Source organism: Schistocerca serialis, chromosome 4 (assembly GCF_023864345.2).
Source record: "Schistocerca serialis cubense isolate TAMUIC-IGC-003099 chromosome 4, iqSchSeri2.2, whole genome shotgun sequence".
In the NCBI taxonomy this organism is placed as follows: Eukaryota; Metazoa; Arthropoda; class Insecta; order Orthoptera; family Acrididae; genus Schistocerca; species Schistocerca serialis.
Window position 1 is genome coordinate 629,637,985 of NC_064641.1, and position 27,670 is coordinate 629,665,654.

The 27,670-nt window shown below is 38.8% G+C and overlaps 1 protein-coding gene across 2 annotated transcripts in view; it reads left to right on the plus strand.

Moving 5' to 3' along the window:
• Window positions 1–25,735, plus strand: part of LOC126475458 (integrator complex subunit 5) — a 127,567-nt gene extending 101,832 nt beyond the window's left edge. For both annotated transcript variants that reach the window (XM_050103336.1, XM_050103337.1), the window contains exons 12-16: window positions 2,732–2,955; window positions 9,064–9,275; window positions 19,452–19,614; window positions 21,098–21,543; window positions 25,310–25,735. In XM_050103336.1, the coding sequence (XP_049959293.1) occupies window positions 2,732–2,955; window positions 9,064–9,275; window positions 19,452–19,614; window positions 21,098–21,543; window positions 25,310–25,534 (1,270 nt within the window). In that variant the 3' untranslated portion in view covers window positions 25,535–25,735. The remainder of the gene's footprint in view (window positions 1–2,731; window positions 2,956–9,063; window positions 9,276–19,451; window positions 19,615–21,097; window positions 21,544–25,309) is intronic.
• The last annotated feature ends 1,935 nt before the right edge of the window (window positions 25,736–27,670 follow it).

The following is a 27,670-nucleotide window of genomic DNA, read 5'->3' on the forward strand; positions in this document are numbered from 1 at the left end:
ATTTGTTAACATCGAGTATAGATTTAAGTGTCAGGAAGTCGTTTATGAAAGTATTTGTATGGAGTGTAGCCATGTATGGAAGTGGAACATGGACGATAACCAGTTTGGACAAGAAGAGAATAGAAGCTTTCGAAATGTGGTGCTACAGAAGAATGCTGAAGATAAGGTGGGTAGATCACGTAACTAATGAGGAGGTATTGAATAGAATTGGGGAGAAGAGAAGTTTGTGGCACAACTTGACTAGAAGAAGGGGTCGGTTGGTAGGACATGTTTTGAGGCATCAAGGGATCACAAATTTAGCATTGGAGGGCAGTGTGGAGGGTAAAAATTGTAGGGGGAGACCAAGAGATCAATACACTAAGCAGATTCAGAAGGATGTAGGTTGCAGTAGGTACTGGGAGATGAAGAAGCTTGCACAGGATAGAGTAGCATGGAGAGCTGCATCAAACCAGTCTCAGGACTGAAGACCACAACAACAACAACAACAACAACAACAACAACATGTATGGAATAGGCATGTGAGTGCTCCTGCTGTCATACTAAATTGCACCCCAGACCCCATCCCCAGATGTTGGTCCAGTGCATCTATCATGCAGACAGGTTGGTTGCAGACCTTCACCTGGCCTCCTCCTAACCAACACATGGCCATTTCTGGCACCGAGGCAGAACCAACTTTCATCAGAAAACACCCTGCCCTTCAAAGAGCTCTCACTTGACACCACTGAAGTTGCAAATGGTGGTGTTTCTGTGTCTGTGGAGTAGACGCTGCAGGGAGTCTGGCTTGGAGCAGTCCTTGAAATAACTGATTTGTAACAGTTTGTTGTGCCATTTTCATGCCAATAGTTGCTCACATTGCTGCTACAAATGCAGGTTGATGCACCAGAGCCATACGCCAAACACAATGGGTCTTTCCTCATCGCAATGCTGTGCAACCATGCAGAGCCCAGTCCTCTTGTGACCATACAGTCTCATGACCACCACTGCCAACAATCATGTACAGTGGTTACATTCCTGCCAAGTTTTCCTGCACTACCACAGAAGGTACATCCAGCTTCTCGTGGCTCTATTATGTGATCTCATTCAAACTCGGTGAGGTGTTGATAATGGCATCTTTGTTGCCTTAAAGGTATTAATGACTAACATGAACTCACCATTTCCAATCTCAAAGATAACTAATGCCCATACCATTACAGCGTTTATTTAAAGCAAACTTGATTTGCATCCTCATAGTGGTACTACTAGTGCCACTTCTATTTAGCTGGTATGAAATTTGAATAGATGTCATCTTTCATATGTAGAGACACACTACCAACTTTTGGTTGTGTCGCACAGCTCCTTCTTGGTATTACGATTTTTTTACATCAGTGTATTTGGCTGGACTTGACCGTAAAAAGCCAGACACGTGCCAACCCTCATCACTTGCAAACATCAGTAGCACATACAGTACAGAAATGCAGAAAAAATTTGTTTTGCTAAACACAACCTTTTGAGTTTGTTATGAATAATGCAAGTTCTTTTTTGAGCAGATTTGAACACACCCTAAGGTATTGTATCTCAGATCATCAAAGAGGCTATGGAAATTGGACTGTATGTTCACAACGCTTTCTAGAGACAATGGCATATCCACTGATGAACAGGAGAGAGCAGCTCTCCCTCCATTTTTCCCATTCCTCCCAGGGGCAAAATAAATAAATAAAATATTTTTGTAAAGTGAACTTGCATCATGCTCCACCAAATAGACAGATGTATTAATTCAGTATCAGTTTGAAAGAAGCCAAAACATTTATTGTATGTTTTCTAGTAGCAAGTATACCTAAAGCCATTTGCTGTAAATCCCAAAAATATTTTAGCATTCACAAGTCCTAGCAGGGTTCACTCTTGGGTAGAGATATGGGGGCTACACACTTAGCAGTGTGTGGGAGTGAACTGAGAGACAGCAAGATAGCAGAGGGTATGTCCCATATTACACTCCAGGATTGAAACAAATTTGCTTTAAATGACATCATCAGTAGAGTCACTGGAATATCTGGTCTCAATGGGCAGTACACCAATTTACACATTTGTAGCTATTTTATTTCTTTGGACCCTTGGACTTTTATGTAGAGTTAACATGACTAGTGCAATGAAAGCATTTAATACAGTGTTTTATTTCGTTAACTTCATGAATTTACCTGAGATATTTTCATCAGCAAATGAAATTTTATTTTCTAGTTATGTAATTATCATCTTGAGTTCTACAATTGCTATAGACAATACAATTATTTCCTCACAAGTAACGGTAACTATTTGATGCTACTCATAGCCTCAACAAGAGCAGATGTTCAGGCTGTCTACTCAGTATTCATGAAGTATCATTGCAAATTTATGTAGTCATTAGTAAGAGTAACCACAGAATTGGAGGCCTGGAGGAAGCTACAGCTGTCTCACTTTTTATTACATCCCACATAATTTTGATTTTGTTACCCAGGTAATTAATTTTGTCCAACATATACACTTTTACTGCATTTTCAGTCACTTTCCTTGGAATATTGTTGTAATTTTGCATTAGTTCAATTTCTTTGAGATATTTGGAGATATAGATTGGTATATAATTAACCTTTCTTAGACACATTTTAATGATTAAGAATCTCCATTATTTATCCCTTGCAGATCACTTGAGGGAATTTATTGATTGTATCGTGTCCATTCCATCTACAAGATTTTAATATAATAAAATTAATGCTTTTTACAGGTGGGAGAAAAGTGGAAAATCACCATACCTGAGATGTGGACTTGTGTCTAGAGCATTGCTGTCCAATTTGTCTCAGGCTGCTCAGTTACTTGTCAGTCCACCATCCATTGCTGCAGCCCATTCACTGGCAGCTGCACTCCAGCTGCTGCCTTTGCCAACACATGACGTTTTACAGCTGGCACGTGCTACAGTTTCATATTTCTTCATCTGCGTCACTGAACCTGGTATTTTCCTACAACTGAAATACTCACCACAGTCTAGTATTGATAAAATAACTTTCCGATAATTGTATGGAGATAGGGAATTAGGCATTTACATTTAAATGCTTAGTGGTCCAGTAAACAAATGAATAATTATTGTTTGGGCTGTGCTCTGACAACACTGATTTCTTATTGTTTCCAATACACTTGAAATATCACAAACATTGCTATAAAATGTAATACTGCATTTCCCATATTGTCTGATAAATACACATTTGTGGCATGGATCCTGCCCACGTGAAGATCTAGGTGCTCATTTGCCAAACCAAGCTGATCTTTTGCTTGTGTTGTGATTTGTTTGGACTTTTTAATAACAGTGTCTTAAGTGCACTCTCCAAAGTACAGAATGCAAATCGTGTGAACACTGACTCCTACAACTTTGTGGGAACCTTTTCTGTCTTCACAACTGATTCATGTTTAATGTCAGATACCTGATTTGGAATGAAGAACACCCATTCTGCAACATGTAGGACAATGCACTCATTGCTCTAGCTGTTCACATGAAGATGATAGATGATGTTTGGAAACTTTAACAGAGGTTATTCATGAATTAACCTCCACTTGGCTATTAAAAATAAACTTATGCTTGTAGCTTCATGGCACTTGTGTGGTTGGAGAAAGAGAATTTCTAGGGCATGTTGCATCAGTCAGTTGTCTGTTTTGTTCATCAGTGTGTAAGCAGTAAGTGATTGAAGCGGGCAGGGTTATTTTGTCTGCCTGCAGTTATGAGGTACTTTCTGTCATTCACTTCATGCAAGCTAAGAAACCAATGCCACTGTGATTCATTGTCAGTTGTGTTGTACATATAGAAATGTAATTATGAGTGGAGGTGTTGTGAGGTGGTGGTGCAGAAAATTCAAGGCTTGTCATACAGCTGTGCATGATGAAAGTGGTTGAGGAAGACATTCAGATGTGATTGATGAATTTGTTCAACATGTTGACATATGACCGATGTCACTGGTTTATTGTGATACTTATGAAATTGCACAGGTCAATGTAAAACGAACAGTTCAGGATGATTAATGAAGGAATCATTCTCCTTCACTACAGTGTGCAGTGCAATACTGTGAGTTAACAAAGTAAAAGCTCAGAATTTTTGGGTGGGGAAATTTGTAACATCCTTCCTAGTTTGGACACAAGTGACATTCATCTTTTGCCCAAGTTGAAGGTGTGGCAGGCTACTCAGCACTTCATGACCAACAAAGAGCTCAAGGATGCTGTCGACAACTGCCTAAGGCACCAATCAGAACTATTCTTTTATGACGGGATAAAGTAACTAGGGTCACAGTACAAAATATGTTTGAATTTGGGTGGCAGCTATGGAGAAGTAATTTCAGCATGTAAGTAAAGATTGTAAATAAAAAAAATATATTTTTTCTTTTTTAAATAGCCAGTCAGAGGTTAATTTATGATCAACAGCATTGATAAGTGCCCTGTCCAGACAGAAGAATGCAAGTCATGTGAACAGCAACTCCTACAGGCTTGGGTGCAAGCTTTTACACACTCACTAATGATTCATGGTTAATGTCAGATATCTGACATCAGATGAGGAACACCCATTCTGCAGCATTCTAGTTGTTCATCAGGAAATAATAGACACCTTTCAAAACTTTGTGATTTGTCACTGCTGTTACTTCTAAATCCAAAACTATTCATCGTTTTATGTGTTATGGTGACAACTCACTATAAAGTTGATCAGTTGATCAGCTGATAGACATATACAAGAGACTTAAAACATTGCTTAAGTGCTCCTACTGTATGTTGAGTTGTTGCCTTTGTTTTCATCTTTCCTACTTAATGCATTAAATAATACCAGTCTGTTTGAAATGACGTTAAATGATTCAATTATTGGTTGATGATTCATATATATGGATTCATGTCAGTCACTTTTAAAACTCATCTGTTTAAGTAGAAGTTGCTGTCCAGCAAAAATAATTTCAATTTAGTTTTAAAGTTTGTCTCTGGCACCTTTCTTTCTTGTTATGTCGTGACTGAGAACGGCTTCAAAAAATGCAATGCTGTAGTTGTTTAACTATGTCTGCTAATAAACTATATGAGAGGGTACTCAAAAAAATGGAATGACATTGCAGTGGGCGGAGCTTATGTAGTACCCATTTGTGCCACTAGGCGTGTGTAGTGCAACTCTTTGCCAGTTCAGTGCCGCCTGTGTTGTCGACCTGTTTTGTTCTGTTCATCTGTAGTGATTGTTTTTGCTAGTGCTGTTTTGTTCTTGTTTCATTTTTTATGAGGGCAAGTTTTAAGTGAACAATGTGCAGCTGTGAAATTTTGTTTTCTACTTGGTATAAATGCTGCTGAAATGTTTTAATGATTAAAACAGCTTGCGAAGATGACGCTGTGGGAAAACCTCCAGTTTACGAGTAGTTCGCTCAATTTAAAAATGGTGACATGTCGACTGATGACAACCTCATTCTGGATGTCCATCAACTGTCCAAATTGACGAAAATATTGAAAAAATTCAAGAGCTTGTGCTCACAGATCATCGACAGACAATTGATGAACTGTCAGAGATTAGTGGGCTATCTTGGAGCTCAGTTTAGCAAACTTTAAGTGAATATTTGGGAATGAGGAGGTTTGCTGCCAAGTTTGTTCCTCGAGTTATGACTGACAATCAAAAGAAATGTCTGAGTTGAAACATGTTGTGCTATGAAACAGCTTGAAACTGATCCAGATTTTCTGTCAAAGGCCATTACTGGTGATGAGTCATGGTGCTGTGGTTATGACGTAGAAACAAAGCAACAGTAAAGCCAATGGAAGGTGTTGTCATCCCATCCAAAAAATCTTCGTCAAGTCAAATCAAACATCAAAACTATGCTGATTTGCTTTTTTGATGCTGAGGGCATAGTTCATTCAGAGTTTGTTCCCCCAGGTCAGACCATCAATCAAACCTGTTGTCTGGAAGTTTTAAGAAGATTGCGCAGCGGTGTTCATCAAGAAGGACACGATTTGTGGCAGACAGGAGATTGGTTCTTCCACCATGACAATGCACCTGCACACACACAGCTATCTCTGTTATTGTTTGGCAAAAAATGGCATGGTTCCACTGCCCCACACACCTTACTCTCCAGACCTGTCTCCGTGTAACTTTTTCTTATTTACATTCATGAAAAGGGCTGTGAAAGGACACAAATTTGATAACATTGAAGAGGTCAAGAAAAAAAAAAACAAGGGAGGACTTGTCAGCCATTTCTAAAGATGACTACAAAAAATATTTCGAACAGTGGAAGCACTGGTGGAACAAATGTATTAGTTGTAATGGAGAGTATTTTAAGGGGATAGGTTGTTTTGTAAACTCTGACCAAAATGGTACTGAAACAGAGGATGACAGACTAAAGGCCGAAATACTAAATGTCTTTTTCCAAAGCTGTTTCACAGAGGAAGACTGCACTGTAGTTCCTTCTCTAGATTGTCGCACAGATGACAAAATCGTACATATCGGAATAGACGACAGAGGGATAGAGATACAATTAAAATCACTCAAAAGAGGAAAGGTCGCTGGACCTGATGGGATACCAGTTCGATTTTACACAGAGTACGCGAAGGAACTTGCCCCCCTTCTTGCAGCGGTGTACCGTAGGTCTCTAGAAGAGCGTAGTGTTCCAAAGGATTGGAAAAGGGCACAGGTCATCCCTGTTTTCAAGAAGGGACGTCGAACAGATGTGCAGAACTATAGACCTATATCTCTAATGTCGATCAGTTGTAGAATTTTGGAACACGTATTATGTTCGAGTATAATGACTTTTCTGGAGACTAGAAATCTACTCTGTAGGAATCAGCATAGGTTTCGAAAAAGACGGTCATGTGAAACCCAGCTCGCGCTATTCGTCCACAAGACTCAGAGAGCCATAGACACAGGTTCACAGGTAGATGCCGTGTTTCTTGACTTCCGCAAGGCGTTCGATACAGTTCCCCACAGTCGTTTAATGAACAAAGTAAGAGCATATGGACTATCAGACCAATTGTGTGATTGGATTGAAGAGTTCCTAGATAACAGAACACAGCATGTCATTCTCAATGGAGAGAAGTCTTTCGAAGTAAGAGTGATTTCAGGTGTGCCGTGGGGGAGTGTCATAGGACCGTTGCTATTCACAATATACATAAATGACCTTGTGGATGACATTGGGAGTTCACTGTGGCTTTTTGCAGATGATGCTGTGGTGTATTGAGAGGTTGTAACAACGGAAAATTGTACTGAAATGCAGGAGGATCTGCAGCGAATTGACGCATGATGCAGGGAATGGCAATTGAATCTCAATGTAGACAAGTGTAATGTGCTGCGAATACATAGAAAGATAGATCCCTTATGATTTAGCTACAAAATAGCAGGTCAGCAACTGGAAGCAGTTAATTCCACAAATTATCTGGGAGTACGCATTAGGAGTGATTTAAAATGGAATGATCATATAAAGTTGATCGTCGGTAAAGCAGATGCCAGACTGAGATTCATTGGAAGAATCCTAGGAAAATGCAGTCCGAAAACAAAGGAAGTAGGTTACAGTACGCTTGTTCACCCACTGCTTGAATACTGCTCAGTAGTGTGGGATCCGTACCAGACAGGGTTGATAGAAGAGATAGAGAAGATCCAATGGAGAGCAGCGCGCTTCGTTACAGGATCATTTAGTAATCGTGAAAGCGTTACAGAGATTATAGATAAACTACAGTGGAAGACTCTGCAGGAGAGACGCTCAGTAGCTCGGTATGGGCTTTTGTTAAAGTTTCGAGAACATACCTTCACCGAGGAGTCAAGCAGTATATTGCTCCCTCCTACGTATATCTCGCGAAGAGACCATGAGGATAAAATCAGAGAGATTAGAGCCCACACAGAAGCATACCGGCAATCCTTCTTTCCACGAACAATACGAGACTGGAATAGATGGGAGAACCGATAGAGGTACTCATTGTACCCTCCGCCACACACCGTCAGGTGGCTTGCGGAGTATGGATGTTGATGTAGATGTAGATGTAGAAAAAATTTGAAAATATATAGCTTTTAAAAAATAGTTCCTTTTTTTTTACCCCATCATAAGTGGCAGAGAGAAGATGAGAAGATATTTGGCCAAAAGATGCAAAATACTTGTGTTTATCTTTGGCCCAATTTTCAGATATGTGTAGCAAAAGCTATGAAATCATTCATTCCACAAATTGTTTAATGACTGTATTCTCTCTTTTAAAAATCACTTGAAAAATGAAATGCATGTTTATCTGATATGGTTAACTGTTTGAGTACAAACACTTTTGTGTATAGTAAATTTTAATAACTGTTTGAATATATTGAATTTGAATAAAATTGTCAGCTTATTTTGTTAATAGTTCTCATTTATTTTTGAAGATTTGAAAAATCTGTAGCACATAAGTATGTATAAGGCACTCATTCATATAAGTTCATACAGTATTTCCACAAGTTTCCTAGGAAAAGGTACATGTATGGCAGAAAATGTAAGTTGTGAGAGTTGCTTCTTGAAATTACAGAAATAATTTTCCAATTACTAATCAGAAGAAGCACCTTGCTTGAACCTGAACACACTGTAGCTCTCCTCATGCAAATATTCCCATTGCTGAAAGCCAGCCTGTATCACATGTAGCAATATTCATGACTAATTATGAAACAAAAGATTGTGTTCCTGTTCCTTGGTTTGCTATTAACCACGTCTGTCTTACCCCCCCACACTCCACTCCAACCGCCTTCAAAGCTCTCTCATCTTCATCACTTACATAATAAATTATTTTCTGCTGACTGTCTTTAAGATATGTGTAATTTATTATTTCTGTAAAATTACAAAGAGGCAGTGTGGCTCGCCAGTCCATACATTCAGAATGGGAAATTCGTATCACTGGTGATAAACATTTGTGAAAGTAGAAAAATGTATCCTAGCTTCCAAAACATAAGTCCTTTATTCGGAAGGGGAGAGGAAGGTTAGAATGGAGGGTCAGGTCCCTCAAACTTTAAGATGATAGAGATCCTGTTATGACAACAAGTGCAGACAAAGATCTTTTGATTTAATTTAGTGTTTCTTTTTTCTCTCATTATACTAAATTGTGGACTTATTATTACAGATCCAGTAAAACAACAGAGTGGGACAGAAATTTGTTGTCAACTCTTCTCTCACATGTCGGTGAACAGTGCACCAGCTCGAGTGTTGGCACTAAGGCAGCTGGTTGAAGAGTCTCTTTTTAGTACTAAATATGCATATCTCTTTGGAGCTCCATTAGAATCTGGCTGCCCAGTGCAGGAAGATATTAGTTTATTGGATGAACACCACAAACAGGTATATCATTTTAAAAGTTGTTTATTGTTAGTAACTATATGTTCTGTCGTATTTTACAGTAAAGGTTATGTTCAGTGAATTTCAAATGAAAATTGAAATATTCATTTCTGGTGCATCTTTCCACAAAAATGTTTAATTTTCCTATTTCCATGGATAAGTCATGAGCCGGTTGTGTCTCAAAGGCTACCTTTCCATCAAACACTGAAGTTTGTAAACACTGCAATATGAAGAAGGATTTCTGTTGCTGAAATGAACTTTGTGCCAAATATTGGATATGTGAAAGTTCTTATATGATTAGGATTGCAGAACTGTGTAAGATCTCTGTCTCTGAGAATTTGTAGCCTCTAAACACAGTGACATAAAAGCTAAGTGGCCAGAGATGTTTCCCTGAAGAATTTACTTTCACATAATGTCTATGAGGCATCAACTGTTGACAGGCTGTGATGAAGAATTTACCAATCAAGCATATCCATCCCATGATAAATGTCAGAATGTCAGATTAATGTGCAGGCCAGGAAATAATAATGCCTGTATCTAGAAGAGGATGTGCTGATTCAGGAACTAACTTGGTCATGCTCCAGTTCAAAGTAGCATGTGTTGTTACCTCACAGTGCAAGAGTTAAAAGTGATTGCAAAAAATACCTTCCCAGGAAACCTACAATACAAGGAAATACCATCTTCACAAAAACTTGTAGGACGGATACTTCTTGAAACAACCGGGAAATTTGATAGAAAGTCGATAAATGTTTCATCCGGGAGAAAACTAGGAAAAAGCCAGGAATTTTTTAGAATTCCAGGAATTTTTCATTGCTTGGTTTTGAGTTAAATTTTTGTAATTTCAACTGAAAAGAACTGATGCTCTAACAAAGAATTTTACTTTAGCCTGCTACTGTACAACAATACTGCAGAAATGGAACATAGGCAATAGAAGAACACTAATGTTAAACTTAAGTTGCAAAGAAAATGCGCCATTTACAACAACAAAATACAGAGCACAGATAAGTGTTCGCCAACAGCAAAATGTGTCAAAGGATTTAGGACATAGACTGGGCAATACCTCATAACAACTGCTTTTGATAAGCATGACATCACAGCTGTTTTTCTAACAGGTTGTGGGAAAAATATTGCAAATGGTGGTTTGAGAAACATTACTTTCAAAGTAAATTTCCTTTTACTTAAGGTGAATTATGTTAATGTGAGAATGTGTGATGAATTTCTTAAATCAAAGAGTGTTTGGATGTCATTCAAAACTTAACATTTTTTGAGGACCAGCCACTGAGAAAAATTTTGAGCCCGGAAGACAAGACCTTAATGCCATCATTCAATATTTTACTGGCACATTTGTGTTTGATATATCTTAAAGGGTAACACATGCAAAAAAAAGAAAAAAAAACATATGTGAAAGTTTGTAGCTATACGATGCATACATTAATGTAAACAATGAACTTCTCCTGTATGTGTTCTCACTCTGCTTAACAGTGATGTTGCTGTTGGCTGACTACATCATGTATCCTATGTTCTGAGTATCTGCTTTCATTTAGTGGTGAGTTAACATGGCATGAGCTATGACTGGTTGATAAAAGCACATCACAATCTGGATTTCAGTATTTCGGAATCTAACATGTTGTGTTTGGTGGAATTCGTATTTATACTTTTGTAATACGAAAATTTATAGTGTTCATATTACTGCATATCAAAGATCTTTCCAAAATGCATTTTTTTTTCCTTTCTTTTCTTTTTTTTCTGGGTTTTGTTTCCTAAGTGTGGGGAGTGGTGTATAATACATTTATCATTCAAAGAATTGAATTTTTCAGTTCTGAGGGAAAATATACTGTCACTGAACACAGGGAAAGTGTATTTTCACTTAGGAAAATGTTTATTTTTGCAAGGGGAAAAAATATGATTTAACAAGGAAACTTGAGAAAAATCCAGGAAATTTGTTTCCCTATCCATGTATAAACCCTGACTTAATAAGTTTTATCACACGGAACTGGACTACCAAGCTAGCAAAGAAATGTTGTGAAATACTGTTACAGCTGCCGTATTTGATTTCAAAAGGTGCCAGAATAAAGGAGCCATTGCATGTGGATGAGAGCAGATGTAAAAACAGCAATGTATGAAAAAATGAAGCTCTGGAATAACAGTGGCCAGTGGTTTATTTAGACAAAGCACAGATTCATTCATACTATGCTGTGAATAAATGTTGCAGAGTGGCAGTATTCAAAGAGTACCTACAAACAACAATGCCAGGCAGCGTAACATTGTTATGAATGCAGAGCTTCATTTCGTGTTCACTTCTCCTCTGACTATCACAGGAAAGCTGCAGGCTATCATGTAGAAATGGGCAGAACAAAATTAAAAGAACTTAGAGACAAGGAAAGCTGAACTTTTGGCATTAATTCAAGAGCTCAGACCCCCTCCTTTTCAAGAAAATAATTCCCTACCTACCGCCACCGTACTATCTAGACCAAAATCGTAGCCTTTCGGCGTAGTGTTACTTCAGTGACTTGCTTGTCTGTTTCATTGCTTTTGTATTCAAGTACCTTTTCAATTAGACTATAAGGCTGAGAGTACCTCTGTACATACCTTTCCACCAGAAGAAATATTTGAGGGGACTTGTACATGAGTAACTGTCAAAAAATAAATTTTTTAAAATTTTTGTCTTAAAAAATTCTCTGTAATTTTCTGAATGAGAAAAAGTTTACTCCCAGGAAAGTGGACCACAGAAAGTACCTCAATTAGAGGAATTTAAAAGTGGCTCCACACACCACAATGTCCCTGTGGCACACAGTGAGCTCTGTTAAAAATAAAGTTTTGCTCTCATTTGTTTTGTTTTTATGACTTTCTAGCCCCTTAAGTTGGCTACCCTGCGAAAGCTTTACAGTTGCTTATCTTTTGTCTATACGGAGAGTTTAGTCATTGTTGTTGTTTTGGCACGAATATTTTGTTGACAGCGAAGTAATTGTGTGCATGAGTTTCTTTTAGTGTGCGTGAGTTTCTTATTCCACTTGAAAGAAATGGGAAGAATTAAGTAGTGCGGTACTAAACAATGTAAATTTTATGGCAATCTGTTCACCAAACAGATTAACTCTGCTAATACTGAAATATAACGTGATACAACACTTGAATCACCTTCAACTACTCCAAGTGCTTCGAAGCTAAAACTAAAATATTTGGACAGAGGGCTTGGCAGTATTAATGCTGATAATATAGAGGCACCAACTATTGATTCAGGTTGTGTCATTGTTGAACTCTCTGCTCTATCTGAACTAATAAATAAAGCTTTGCAGTGTAAGGAATGTGGCAATAGTGGTGTGAAGGTAGTTGAGGAGATATGTGCTAAAAGAGGTTGTCCATCAAAATTAAGAACTATTTGTAATTTTTGTGATTTAAGCAAATGTAGTTATACTTTTGGTATAACCAAACAGAGTCTGTATAACACAAATATTAATTAAACTTGCTTATGGTACGAGGCATATAGGCAAAGGGTACAGAAGTGCACGAATTTTCTGTGTTCCCCCTACAAGGTGTGACAGGAAGAAGTAGCAATTAATAGTATGAAAAATGCAGTTCCGGAAATTGTAGGCATGAATGACAGCAATACATGTATGTCTGCAGCCCTGGATGCATCTTGGCAATGAAGAGGCCGTAGTTCCCTAACTGGTGTAGTGACAGCTACCTCCTTTGACAATTGTAAAGTCATTTATGTGAAATGTATTACCAAGTACTGTCATGGCTGTGCTAGTGGAACTGAAAATCATAACTGTTTGATTAATTTTAGTGGTTATTGTGGAGGGGTGGAATCTGAAGGTGTTGTGAAGTTATTTCACAAGTCATTGGAGAAATATGTGTACATCTTGCCTAGGAGATGGAGACTCAAAAGGGTACCAAAAGTTTGTGATACCAAACCATATGCCGACACAAAAACTGAAAAAAATGGAATGTGTTGGATATGTCCAGAAAAGGTTAGATACAAGATTACGGAACTTGAGGAGGAATTTGAAGGGAAAGAAATTAGCTGATGGTAAGTGCATTAGTGGACGCGGTTGGCTTAAAGATGAAAAAATAGACAGGTTGTAGTATTATTATGGACAAGCCACAAGACAAAATAAAAATGACCTCGAGGGAATGAAAAAGGCAGTATGTGCTACCTTCTTTCATAAATCCTCCACAGATGGCAACCCATGTTATGCCCTCTGCCCACCTGGCAGTAATCCATGGTTTGGCTACCATAGGGCTGTTAATCATGGTGAGACCTACAACCATAAACATTCTTTGCCATCCGCTGTAATGGAAGTTATAAAACCCGTATATAGGGATATTAGTGACACAAGATTATTAGAGAAATATTTATATGGTAGGACTCAAAATCCAAATGAAAGTTTCAACAATTGTACTTGGGAACGGATACCAAAAACTGTTCTAATAGGACTAAATACTTTGAAAATAAGTGGACTTGATGCTGTTCTATGTTTCAATGATGGTGCAGTGTCAAGGCTTAATGTTGTGGAACTGATGAGAGTGCATGGTGGACTAAATATGCATAGAGCTCTAATAGCCATTGACTGAAGGACACTCTTCAAAGCAAAAAAATCAATGTTGGAACCCACCAAAGAAGCAAGAATAAGAAGTATGAACAAGAGAAGAGAGGAAGAAAAACACAGGAAACAAAATGAACATGGACCTGGAGATGGATTAGTGCCACGCAAGTTTAATAAAAAAACGCAAGTTTCAATTTGAACTTGAATTTCGGAAAGTTAAATTATTTCATGTTCTGGTACACTTTGGCTAAAAACTATTAAAGATAGAGAGCTGAAATTTTGTAGTGTCTTAAAACCTGCTTAACTAAGAAGTAGACTACTCTCCTGACTTACATTTGAAAATAAAATACTTTTTTTTGAAGAAAAACCCTGAATTCGTTTCCAAAATTTTTGATACCATCAGGATTTCCTTCCAGCGAGCCGGGTAGGAACTTTATGAATGATTTACCTCCTTTGGGTTTCTGTCCTGGTATAGCTTTCCCTCTCCACTACATCCAATGATACTCCTCTCCTCTTGAGATCTCCCTTAACCTGGTCTGTCCATCTATTTCCAGGCCGCCCAAATGGTCTTCTTCCTGGTACCTCCATCTCCAAATACTGGCATGGAGTTCGAGTCGGGTGCATTCGCTTCACATGACCGAACCACTTCAGTCTCAAAGCACGCATCCTCTCCTCTGTAGTCAATGTCACCTGCAGGTGTCTCCTTACAAAATCATTCCTAACTTGGTCTCTCCTAGTTTATTGTAGAGCTGACCTAAGGAACTTCATTTCACATGCATGTGTTTAACTCTCTTCTCTCTTATTTATCACACAGGCCTCTAGACTATACATCATGATTGGCAGGAGATAAATTTTATACATGGTCTGTTTGGCTCTTTGAGGGACTTCCTTGTCCCAGATTAGCTTTCGTACTTGGTGGAAGAAGCTAGATCCTTTTGTTATTCTGTTTAAGACTTCTAGTTTGGTACTTCCATCGCATGATGTGATGCTACCCAGATAATTGAAGCTTTTCACACATTTAACCTTCTCCCCTCCCAGTATGATGTGACATGGTGTGGGTGTCCTGCTCATCTTCATTGCCACTGTCTTGTTCCTACTCACAGTTAACTTGAATTTTTTAAATTTTGTGTTCCAGTAATCTAGTCTCCTCTGAACCTCCATTTCCATCTCTTCCCAAATGCCGATGTCAGCAGCAAAAACAAATGTGTTGAGATCTTCATTTTCTTCTTCCTTGATTTCTTTCATGATTGTGTCCATATGTGTAATGAAGAGTAAAAGGGAGAGCGAACTGCCTTGCTGAACACCTCTCTTTGTCTTAAACAATTTTGATCTTCCACCTCCTACTTGTACACTGCTCTCACAACCATTGTACAGCATCTGGGCCTTTTTAATTAATGAATCGGGAACATTATGTTTTCTCAAGCATTCCCATATTTTATCCCTTGGTACACTGTCATATGCTTTGTCCAAATCCACTAATACTGCTATCAAGTCCTTTCCTTTTTCCCAAAACTTCTCCCTTAACTGACAGAGGGAGAAAATGAGATCTATTGTTCCCATATTACTTTTGAACCCGTGCTGCTGTTCCTATAATTGGTGTTCTAGAATTTTCTGCAATCTTTTTTCTATGACCTTTTCCAATATGTTTAGGCTGTTTGATAACAGTGTGCTTCCTCAGTAGTTGGTGCATTTCTTTATACAACCATTTGTGAACAATGATATTATAATTTTGGATAATCATACTTAATTTTTTTTGTACCACAATTTATGACAGCACTGTCATTTCAGTAGTCTGCTTTAAAGATAATAGTGTAAAGAACTTACAGAAAAAGAAATAAATGTTCTACTTTGTTTGTATTTTGAGTAATGTGTACCTATGATTACATAAATAATTAGCATGGTTTATTTCACTTGCAACAAAAATTACTAGTAAAACAAAGTGTAAGAGCTAAAGCTATGGTTCATAAATAAAATGGTACCAAAAGATGTCTTAAAAGATGGTAAGCATTATTCTTTGAGTTACACTGTTCAGAAAACTGACAATTTTTTCAAGGTTTCTCCTGGTGGTATTCATGGACTAGTGCCCTTAAATTGATCACTGGGAATCAAACCCGGGATCTTGGTGTTACTAGCAGAAACAATAGCCACTAGACTTTCCAGTCATGTGTGTGTGTGTGTGTGTGTGTGTGTGTGTGTGTGTGTGTGTGTGTGTGTCCCCTTTGATATTGACTTTTAATGTTGTGACATTAGAAGACTTGATGTCAAGCATACTGGAAGAGAGATGCTTTGACAGATGAGGACACTAAAAAAATTTGTTTGCACACATTCGAACAAACATTCAGCAAGATCATCTGCGAATGAAACAGAGGATAATAAATCAACTGCTGTGAAACATAGAGACATCAGTAGAGAAGGTAGTTCTATGGATACTGCCAGTGAGCTTCTTGAGTAAGCAATACTAAGCTGTGCTGTTCTATTCATGTTCTAAGTGTGCACGTCATTCAGAATGTGCAAGATGTGTAGCCTGTGACAGTTCTCCACTTGTAAGAGTACTGAAGTGGTGTATAGTATTGCTACCTCCCCTCCCTGTTTGTTGGGCATAAATACAATGGTTCTGCCACCCTTGCCAGGTAATGAGTTTACTTTGGCAGTTAATAATTAAATGAACATCTGGAAATATTGACTTTCTTCATACACCTGTTTGAACTCATTTCCAAATACATTTGATTAAGTTGGCATATTCTATCTTGTTGATAATACTGTACTACTGAAATTCTTCCTCTCTCTTTTGTAACTGCCTTTTTCTTAAGTGTAATTTCCTTTGCTGTGTCCATACAGACCTATGTTAAATAATTTTCTCTCTGATCTATGCTTGTTTATTCTACATTATGTAATGCACTGAACTTCTTGCCTAACTCAAATTTGTGTACCTCTTTTTTATAATTTCCTGCTGGATGGATCTGTTTCTTTCTAGCTTCTTGTCTTGAGTACTGCTGCAGTGTGTGGCATCCACTCTGGGCCAAATTAAAGAAAGAAATCATTTCATTAGCGTGCTGCTAGATTTTTTAGTGATCAGTACAAGAGTGCATTGGAAATGGTCTGTGAGTGTTGTGGGAATCCTTGAAAGGCAGAAAAAAATGTTTTTGCAAAATGCTGTTAAGGAAGGTTATAGAACATGCTTTTGCAACAGACTGAGGGAACACTTCTACTACCTCCAGTATGCAGCTTGTACAGAACAAAATAAAGAAGGTTAGGTGTCCTATCCAGACTTAGAGGCAGTCACGTTTCCCGTGCTCTGTGACTGAAAAGGAAAGGGAATACTAGCAGTGGTACCTAGTTCCTCCACCATGTACTGTTTAATGTCTTGCAGAGCATGTGGAAATGTGTAAATGTATTCGTTTTTACTCTGCATTTTACAAGTCTTCGCTCACTTGAAATTCTAAAGTGGTGTAAGATTATTATATATGTATAGTTTATTTATTTTTTAATAAAATATAATCACTTTTTGTTCTTGTGAATTCTATATTTAATTTTTTTCTTATATAAAAATTTGTAAGTATAAACATGCTGTTCTTATAGGCATATTCTACTTATGCATGACCTCTAGCATTTTTTATTCCATTTTCCACTGAAGAACTGTCTTTGGGTTTTGATCTGTTTTCCCAGTGAAATCCTCCATTATCATCTTTCAGTGGGATTTTCTGTCATTTATCAGTTTCTGTAACTCATCAAAGTGATCTTCTACTTCCCCATCAGAATCAAATGGCTTCAATAATTTGTGAGGAATACTTTTTGTTTACTTTTAAAACAAGTATTGCTGTGCTGTCCAAAATGCCTTCAGTGTCTGCAATATTGTTTCAAATTTTCATGTTTACAATAAAATGTACACCTGGAATTCCTCCTTGCTATATTTCTGTGTAGTAAAACATGACCTGTATTTTTATTTACACTCCTGGAAATTGAAATAAGAACACCGTGAATTCATTGTCCCAGGAAGGGGAAACTTTATTGACACATTCCTGGGGTCAGATACATCACATGATCACACTGACAGAACCACAGGCACATAGACACAGGCAACAGAGCATGCACAATGTCGGCACTAGTACAGTGTATATCCACCTTTCGCAGCAATGCAGGCTGCTATTCTCCCATGGAGACGATCGTAGAGATGCTGGATGTAGTCCTGTGGAACGGCTTGCCATGCCATTTCCACCTGGCGCCTCAGTTGGACCAGCGTTCGTGCTGGACGTGCAGACCGCGTGAGACGACGCTTCATCCAGTCCCAAACATGCTCAATGGGGGACAGATCCGGAGATCTTGCTGGCCAGGGTAGTTGACTTACACCTTCTAGAGCACGTTGGGTGGCACGGGATACATGTGGACGTGCATTCTCCTGTTGGAACAGCAAGTTCTCTTGCCGGTCTAGGAATGGTAGAACGATGGATTCGATGACGGTTTGGATGTACCGTGCACTATTCAGTGTCCCCTCGACGATCACCAGTGGTGTACGGCCAGTGCAGGAGATCGCTCCCCACACCATGATGCCGGGTGTTGGCCCTGTGTGCCTCGGTCGTATGCAGTCCTGATTGTGGCGCTCACCTGCACGGCGCCAAACACGCATATGACCATCATTGGCACTAAGGCAGAAGCGACTCTCATCGCTGAAGACGACACGTCTCCATTCGTCCCTCCATTCACGCCTGTCGCGACACCACTGGAGGTGGGCTGCACGATGTTGGGGCGTGAGCGGAAGACGGGCTAACGGTGTGCGGGACCGTAGCCCAGCTTCATGGAGACGGTTGCGAATGGTCCTCGCCGATACCCCAGGAGCAACAGTGTCCCTAATTTGCTGGGAAGTGGCGGTGCGGTCCTCCACGGCACTGCGTAGGATCCTACGGTCTTGGCGTGCATCCGTGCGTCGCTGCGGTCCGGTCCCAGGTCGACGGGCACGTGCACCTTCCGCCGACCACTGGCGACAACATTGATGTACTGTGGAGACCTCACGCCCCACGTGTTGAGCAATTCGGCGGTACGTCCACCCGGCCTGCCGCATGCCCACTATACGCCCTCGCTCAAAGTCCGTCAACTGCACATACGGTTCACGTCCACGCTGTTGCGGCATGCTACCAGTGTTAAAGACTGCGATGAAGCTCCGTATGCCACGGCAAACTGGCTGACACTGGCGGCGGCGGTGCACAAATGCTGCGCAGCTAGCGCCATTCGACGGCCAACACCACGGTTCCTGGTGTGTCCGCTGTGCCGTGCGTGTGATCATTGCTTGTACAGCCCTCTCGCAGTGTCCGGAGCAAGTATGGTGGGTCTGACACACCGGTGTCAATGTGTTCTTTTTTCCATTTCCAGGAGTGTATGTTAGATCCGCTTTTAGGCCACACTTCTGATGACCATGTTTATGTAATTTTGTTTAGTTTAACTCCAGCTCCACTAGCCTATCTTTAGATCCTAGACTACTACCTCCTGAAACCTGGGAAGTTTATCTAAGAAATTGTAATTCAGTTTGAAGCAACTTGTTATGTTGAAATTCTTTCATTATTTGTTGCAGTCGGTAGTAGTAAAAGAAATTCATTCATTATTTGTTTGCAATCAGTAGTAGTAAAATTTCTTCTGTTGACAGGGCACAACAGCACTTGTGGTACAACGTCGATCATCCTTATTCCATACCAACAACCAGACGAAAGCACAGCCAGATCCAGATGCCTGTCTTTCACCAGATGTAGTAGCCAACAATACTTGCTTGCTAATTGAGGTCATCAAAGCATGCTGTGCTAACCCAAATGGTAATACTAACTTAGTGTACATACATTTCATATCATTATTTCCTTTCTTTATTTTAATTTCTTATTCTGTTTTATACTTCTTTACTCATCTTCTGTAGCTTCTACTGATAATAGCGGTGCTTTTCAATCACATTTTGTACTGCCCTATTATTTCTGTGCCACTGTATGATCTGTTGACACCTTGCAATATCTGATAAATTTACTCCCTGCAATAAGTTTTCCAGAATTTTAACCTTATTTTGTTGTTAATACTGTTTATAGTCTTTCCTCTTCATTACCTCTTTTCTCTGGTAAGGTAGTGCATGTGATCATTTTATTGTTCTGCGTATCACCTTTGGCTCTTGTCCTCATATTTACCCTCCTTCTCTCATTCTTCTACACTAAAGATTTCATAGGGAGGCTATGAGTGGCTTCAATTTGATAAATGTGATTTATTGATACCCTTTGTACATTGATCAAATATGAAATGAGCATTCAAAACATAGAAACTAGTGTAGACGGAATGCACATAGCAACATGCATAACCCAGCAAACATAAGATTGCACTTGGCCAGCTAAATATTTTCACATACCATTTTACACGTGTTTATCTTTCCACAAGAACAGTCTGTAGTTTCTATTTTTTCTGAAGTGCTCATTTCCCGACATAGTTCTTTATGGTGATTCAGTGCAGATATTCGTATACTTAGCTGATGAAGTATGTCGCCTGTTGTCAACAGATTTCAGAGTAATACAGTTTTACCTGCAAGACTGCCTCTAGCATGTACATGATGGGTTACTGTCAGTGCAGACACTCACATCCTATGAGTATGTACTCAGGTTATTGGCTTCAGGAGTTAAGCTGACAATGGAGAGGAATAAACATGCACCTCAGAACTTCTCCAGTGAGAATTTCCTCTTCAGCGTATTGTAGATGCCTGCCACCTACCTATCTTCAACTTTAAGTAATTGCTCCCATTGTTGTCTATGAGCTTTTCATTTCCACACCACCACGAGATAACTACTACCATTCTCCTGTATTTATTTATTTATTTTTTCCTTTTTGGCCTCTGCTTTACAATTTGTAGAAGGCCGTGTCATTTCCCAGTGCTGCTTCTCAGTTGCTTTCTTTTTATTCCTTTTCCTCTTTTGGTATCCATTTTTCTGTAATCTGTGCTAATATTCTCAACCTATTCTTTTCTTCTGTGATTTGCAAACTAAATTCCCTCCAGGGGCATGGAAGATTTTCACTACTTAATATTGGAATAGTATGTGGATTCAGTTTGATGATAACTTTCATGGACAAATTCCTCTCCATACAAAGACAATTAGTTTCAGTTGTTATTGCTTAATTATAAGATATAACATAATTGCAGTGACTTTTGCTTTGTACATTATATTGTAGCATTGAAAGAAAGAAAGAAATTAAAGAATATCTTTTTACATTTTTTATTGTGTCATGGTTCTTTACAGCAGTTGGTAAAAATGGTATGTTTGTTCACAGTTGCCAAAGCCCAGGATGGTAATCAACTGCCTGTGCAACATCCTATTTCTCTAGAGGCTGTAACCAGTATCGCCCTGCTGCTTGTAGAACTAATATCGCCTGATGTAATGTACAACGGTTTGCCGTGGCCAGAGGAGGACTTTTGTAAAGTGACAGTGGAACGTGATCTACACATTCGACGTGTTTTCGAAGAGCGACCTTTGGCATGGGTGCTTGCCCGCTTCACTGCACAGCACCGACCAGCATTGTGCTACTGCTCTGTGTTACTCCGTGCGCTAACAGCCACACTACTTTCTCAGTGGAGTGGGAGTGGAGGGACGGAGGTGCGACGACCTGCAATTATTGCAACTACAGTACGCCTGCTTGAACTGATGTCCTTAGGCCAGCTTCTTCCACCACCACTGTCTGCTTTAGGTGATGTTGTGACACGTGTCCGCTCCCATGAGGTAATCAGCATTACAGTACATCTCTTATTGGTCCTTAAAAATAAAAATCAAAATTCGTTACTAATTCTTTAACTGAGACGAGATAGTTTTCTTTTTGTATTTTGTTTATTTCATTCTGTGAATTATTTTTGTACAGTTTTATGTCTAGATTTATCAAGCTTGTAAAGAAGTTCTTAATACCTTACTTTATGGAACACTAATTGTTGTAAAAGAACAACTGGTCATAACAAACTTCTATCACCCACAATCATATAACAACATTCTTAAGTACTGTGTTGGTGGTTCAAACTTAAACACACAAAACAGAGTTTTAGATTATTGGCCGATATAGAAGGAATGGCAGTCATGTGTAGATCATGTAATTCTTGTAAATTACTGGAATGAATTTAGGACATACGAACTGTAGATCTATCATATGTGGTATATGTTCAAAAATATTTATATTTGGCAAATTTGGAGTGCAGGGCTTCTAGAGAATTTATCACAGTCTATATTTTGAGAAAGGATTCTGCTGAAAGACTGTGTATCATGCCATGATAATTGATGCTACTTTGAAGTATGATTTAACTTACAAATCAACTTGTTTCTGTGTTCCATGGTTCAATCACAATTTTCCTGTGGCTGCTGTAATAAAAACATTGAGAGGTAATGGTACTAATATAGTTGTCAACTGAAGAGACCAATTTCCAAAAGTATACCATGAATTGTGTAACTGAATCACTTGTACTATCTCCAGCATTATGCTTCACTACCGTATTTACTCGAATCAAAGCCACACTTTTTTCCGGTTTTTGTAATCCAAAAAGTCACCTGCGGCTTAGAATCGAGTGCAAAGTAAGCGGAAGTTCTGAAAAATGTTGGTAGGTGCCGCCACAACTAACTTCAGCTGTTGAATATATGTAGCGCTACACAGGCATGCTTTGCAGGCACAAAGATAAATACTGGCGCCAAAACCTCTGAGTCAGTAAATAAATTTAAAAAAAAGGTGGAAGACGAGCTTTTTTTTTTCTCCGCCTCGAGTTTCGACCACTACATTTTCATACATTATCCAGAGAAGTAAATACAAATTCCGTATTGTTCCTCTTCGAATGTAGCAGCATTTCGATGTACTATGAAAATCTGACTGGCAAGACCGTTTGGGATGTTTGTCAATATGGCCAACTCTACGTTCTGAATTTTTTCCTACCTGTGAGAAGAGATGGTTGCTAATAGGAACTTTTATGAATTGTGAATCACATGTAGTATTCTCTTCACCATAAGAATAATACGAATATAAACATTTTGCCATGTATTCTTTCATGTTTGCTGCTACCTCATTTAAATCCTGTCTGCCTAATAAACTACGAAACTAGTGTGAGACAACAGCAAACGCGGAAGAATATACATATCATGTCATGTTTATATTCGTATTATTCTTGTGCCTAATAGCGATACAGTCAGAAATGAAGCACGACAATTGACTAGATTTTTAAATCTAAGATGACTCTAATTTCTGTGCAGAATGTAATGAATAAAAGAGGCGTCTGCAAAGATTTCCAAACGGCGAAAAATTTTAGCTAAACTCTCATTCAGAACATCTTCTATCATATGCAGTCTATTATTTGGTTCTTGTTGATCATTATCAAAGAAAGCAGCAGTGTAAGTAACAACAAATACCAGTCTCTTGCCATTGTTTCGCTAATGAGACAATTCCTCTCTTTTTTTATCGTAAGCGGCGGTAGTGCGCACAAAAGCGAGCGGCGACAGGTCGTAAACACACATTATCAGAATGCAACAAACAATGCATGACACGGTACAATAATGCATTTTCAGCTTAGAGTGATGTAAACACCTATAACAAAGAGAACAGCACTTATCAGATCAAAGAAAAATAAGCAATCGATTTAAACCAGATGAAGCACGTGAAAAAGGAAGGGTTCCCGTATAAATACGGATGGAGCGCCTGACGCATAGCAGTGGCTACCTGGTAAAGCTTAACTGCTAAGCTTACGACTTGAACCAAACTACTGTAGCTGTATCGTCATTCATTCGACCTAAATTGTGTCTCATATTACAATGGACCAACTTTGTTTCGATTTGGAGGTGCGGCCTAAAACTTTTCTCTCCCTTGAATTTCGAGTCTCAAATTTCAGATGCGGCTTAGATTCGGGAAAATTTTTTTTCCTTGATTTCGAGTCTCATTTTTCAGGTGCGGCTTAGATTCGATTAAATACAGTATTTATAGTGTTGCAGATTACTGGTTGTTCTGTTTTACAGAACAGGCGTATCTCCAGTGCCCACATTCTAGGATAATTGTGTCATTTTTTTGATTCTCATTCTCCACCAGAAGGTTATCAAAGCCTGTTCATTGATGTTAATGAATATTTCGTACAATGTGACTTGGTCATCAGTGCCCATATCAATGAAAAGAAGTAAGACATATTTGATAAAACAGTAAACACATACACACTCTGCTGTATAACTATCTATAAATATTGTAAATAAAAACCTGAATCTTTGTCAAACTTACATTAAAAGGAAAGTGGTACAACAGACAACAGTCAAAACTGTTAACACTGATTCAGTGACTGGTTCATGATGAACTACAAAAAAGGATGAACATGCCATTTGGAGACATACAGCTGATCAAATGGTGTGGGTAGGTAACTGGTTGACACACAGAACCCCAAAATTTGTCATAAATTCATAACATCATTTCAAAAAGTAGAGATCAGGATATTATCAAGACAAATTACAACCTTGTTTTAAAAGTAAGATATTGTCAATTAAATTATGAAACTACCACTCGGCAGAGAAGATAGTCATTTGTCAAAAGACGTGGTCCAATTCTTTGACTTGTTAACGTGACCTCTTTTCATCCGAGCAAGTAAAGTTACATCTGATAGGATCTTGTAGTCAGCTTCACTTGGTATAGCTTGTTGTTTTGTATTTCTGGCTGAACTGTGAGTTAGTAGCATGCAGTAGAATAGTACACTGCATTACAAAACATTTCTTAGTGGCTTGTCGGCTTCTTTGTCAGCTTTCTCATCCCTGTGGATTCCCATATGTAACAACATTCAGCAAAACAATAATCCCTTGTCTTCTTATGGTCATAAGACTAGTTTGCCTCACTATCGTGGACACCCCCCCCCCCCCCCCCCCTATAAAATTTTATATATACCCTGAGCAGTACTTGGGCAGTGTAAGAATATGAGGAAGTATTTGTTTCACTCAATGACTGAATAGCTTCTCCGTATCCCCAACACTTGTTATAAGGCTTACAAATCATCTTTTGTTGTTAAAGAAAGCTATGTGTGGCACTTTGCATTGATTTTTAGTTATGATTTATGATGTGTGCTGTTCTGGATGGATGAGCAGATAGCTCTGAGGAACATTGCTTTACTAGACATGGTCTTATTGAAGGTGGCATGCCTATCCCTATCACAAACCTTTACAATGATATACCAGTCAGTTATAAGGAGATCCACAGTTTAATCTGAACTCCAAACTACTGTGCAACCTGGCATTTTTCACTTATGTAAATCATTGCCAGAGATGAAAGAACTAAGAAGTGGCAGAAAAAGGAATTGTGAACCAGCTGAGGTTTGAACCCGAAAACCTGGAACCTTTGGATTTGTAGTTGTAACACTTACCCACACAAAATGTCTGTACAAACACTGAACCAGTTTCATAATTTTTTGTTAGAAATGGTATGCATGTTGCTTGTAACCGTGGCTGTCACAAAAATATTATGTAGTCCTTAATACTACAATGCTTTTCCCCCCAGGTTGTACAATTATTGCGAGACTGCGTGTGGAACTACATGCGTGACCAGGTACCATCTCCTGCTCTTTTCACCCAAGATAGCACTGGACTTATGTGGAGGGATCCTACACTTTCTACACCTGGACCTCAGTATACCAGCACGCTGAGATTCATAATACAGAGCAATATAGAACAGCTTGGGAGCCTCCATGCTCAGTTGTTCCACACCACATCACAAGAAGAATAATAATAACATGCAAAAAATATATGTTGGTGCCTTCACTCCTCAATTTTGTAAAATGTTGTATATTTTGAACTTATCTACTGTGTAGACAAAGTGTTTTGTATTCCTCTATCATTACATGAAAGTGTTCTATGTGTAGATAATTGGAAGTGTACTATAGGTATACTTAATATTTTGCTTACTTTTAATATATTTTCAACAATGTTTTTTTGTTTCTTTTAAAAATTCTTTGACCTGTCCTTATCTTTCAAAAGAATGCAACATTTACAGAGGTTGGACACCATGGAAAAACCCGTAACACACAGACATTGCATTTTGTTTCTCCCTGTACTGTATAATCTCTCTGTATCATCAGTTGCCAGTGTGTCAGTCTATGTTGTGATGTATTTATTGAACATACAAACTTCCAATGAAGGAGAATGGTCAGTGACTGATGCCTATTTGACCTAATGTGCCTGGCAGTAGAGTTCTTGGGAGACCTTCATCTGCAATCAGAGTAGTGGAGGAAAAGAATGAAGGCTTTCATGACTGGATGACATAACTGCTGGTAAACCTTTTGGGGTATAAGGCTGTGGTCCACAAAACTCTCATGTTCCTAACTTTTCATCCGGATTTGTGCCGGAAATCTTCAGAGGCATTTGTTCTCTGTTGAGTCTTGCTGAGTGAGAAGTCTGGCGTCTGAGAGTGACATATATACTGTAGAAAAAGGGGCATGGCTAAAGAAACACAAAATTTTTTGCCGACTAGGGTTATAGACAGACTGGCTGTAGCAGAGCATGATCTTCAGCCAGGAAGTCTCAAAGTGAAGTTTTCTGAAACAAAAATTTTATCTACGATGACAAGCTATTATCCACAGCTATGTAGAGAAGCCATTAAAATGTGTAAACATAGGGATAATTTTAATAGAAAAGATGAGACCATGAAGCGTAGCAACATATGGGCAGTAGCTCTGCAGAATTGCTAAACATTTTTTTGTCTGTGACAAGATGACAATCAGTAGTTAAGTTCTATCTTTGACAAGAATCATCTGTGCTTATCACGTGTAACTCCAACCATGTCCCTTTTTCTGCAGTATATATATGTTACTCTCAGATGCCTGACCCGTCAGTTGGCAAGACTCAATTTAGGAGCAGCACCACTGAAGATGTCCAATGTAGTTCTGCTCAAAAGATTAGGAACTTGAGAGTTTTGTGGACTGCAGCCTTATACCTCTGGAAGGTTTACCAGCAGCAGGGGAGAAACAACCAAATTCACAGATAAACATGAGATGGCTAGTAGATCATTGGTGAAGTTAGTAAGTTTGTGCTGAACACAGTGACTGTGACAACAGCTCAACAAAAACTGCATAAAATATAGCTACACATCTTGCAAATGAAGTGAAAGCACTGAAAAGTCTTCAACAGCCCAAGGAGCAAAAAGACCTGCTCTACCTAGTAATGTAAACACACACTGTGATCCAGTGTTCTGTGTTGCAGGATGTGTTAAGGTATGGGAAATGTGAATAGTAATCCCACGATCCCTCTGAAAACAAAGGTAACTTAAGCCATTTTAGATGTTGTTTCAGTGCCCCAGTCATTTTTTTCAGCAGGATATTTATAAAGGCTCCATTCATATGGCTCAAAAGACCTAGGTTTATTTTGAAGAACTGAGGATAAAGCAGCAGGATTTCCTTGTGTTCATAATAGGCAGTTTCTAATATTATCAAGCCATTTATTACAGACTTATTGGGGGCAAAACAATTAATGGCCAGGTATTCTCTATCAAAATCTCTCAAAGAATTGGAATGTACATACAAAGGAATGGCAGACAGCGCATTGACAACCATTCTGTTGAGAGTCAACGCATTATAGGCCATTTCAAGTGGCAAACATGTCTCTATCGTACATTAAATGGATGTTCACAGTATTTTGTGCATATTCAGGTATTAGACTATCAGGATTTTATGGTTGTAAATATTGATTAGAAGTGTCAGCAATTATATTTCTACTGAAGTACATAAGCAACTGTCATCATAATATCATGCTAAAGAAGTCTTCGGGGTGCTCGAGAGGGTATCTGCCGCAGCATCCCGAACGAGATAGCGGCGTTTCACGCAGTCGTTATTGCAAGTCATATCACCAAAAACAATCACTTTCTTAG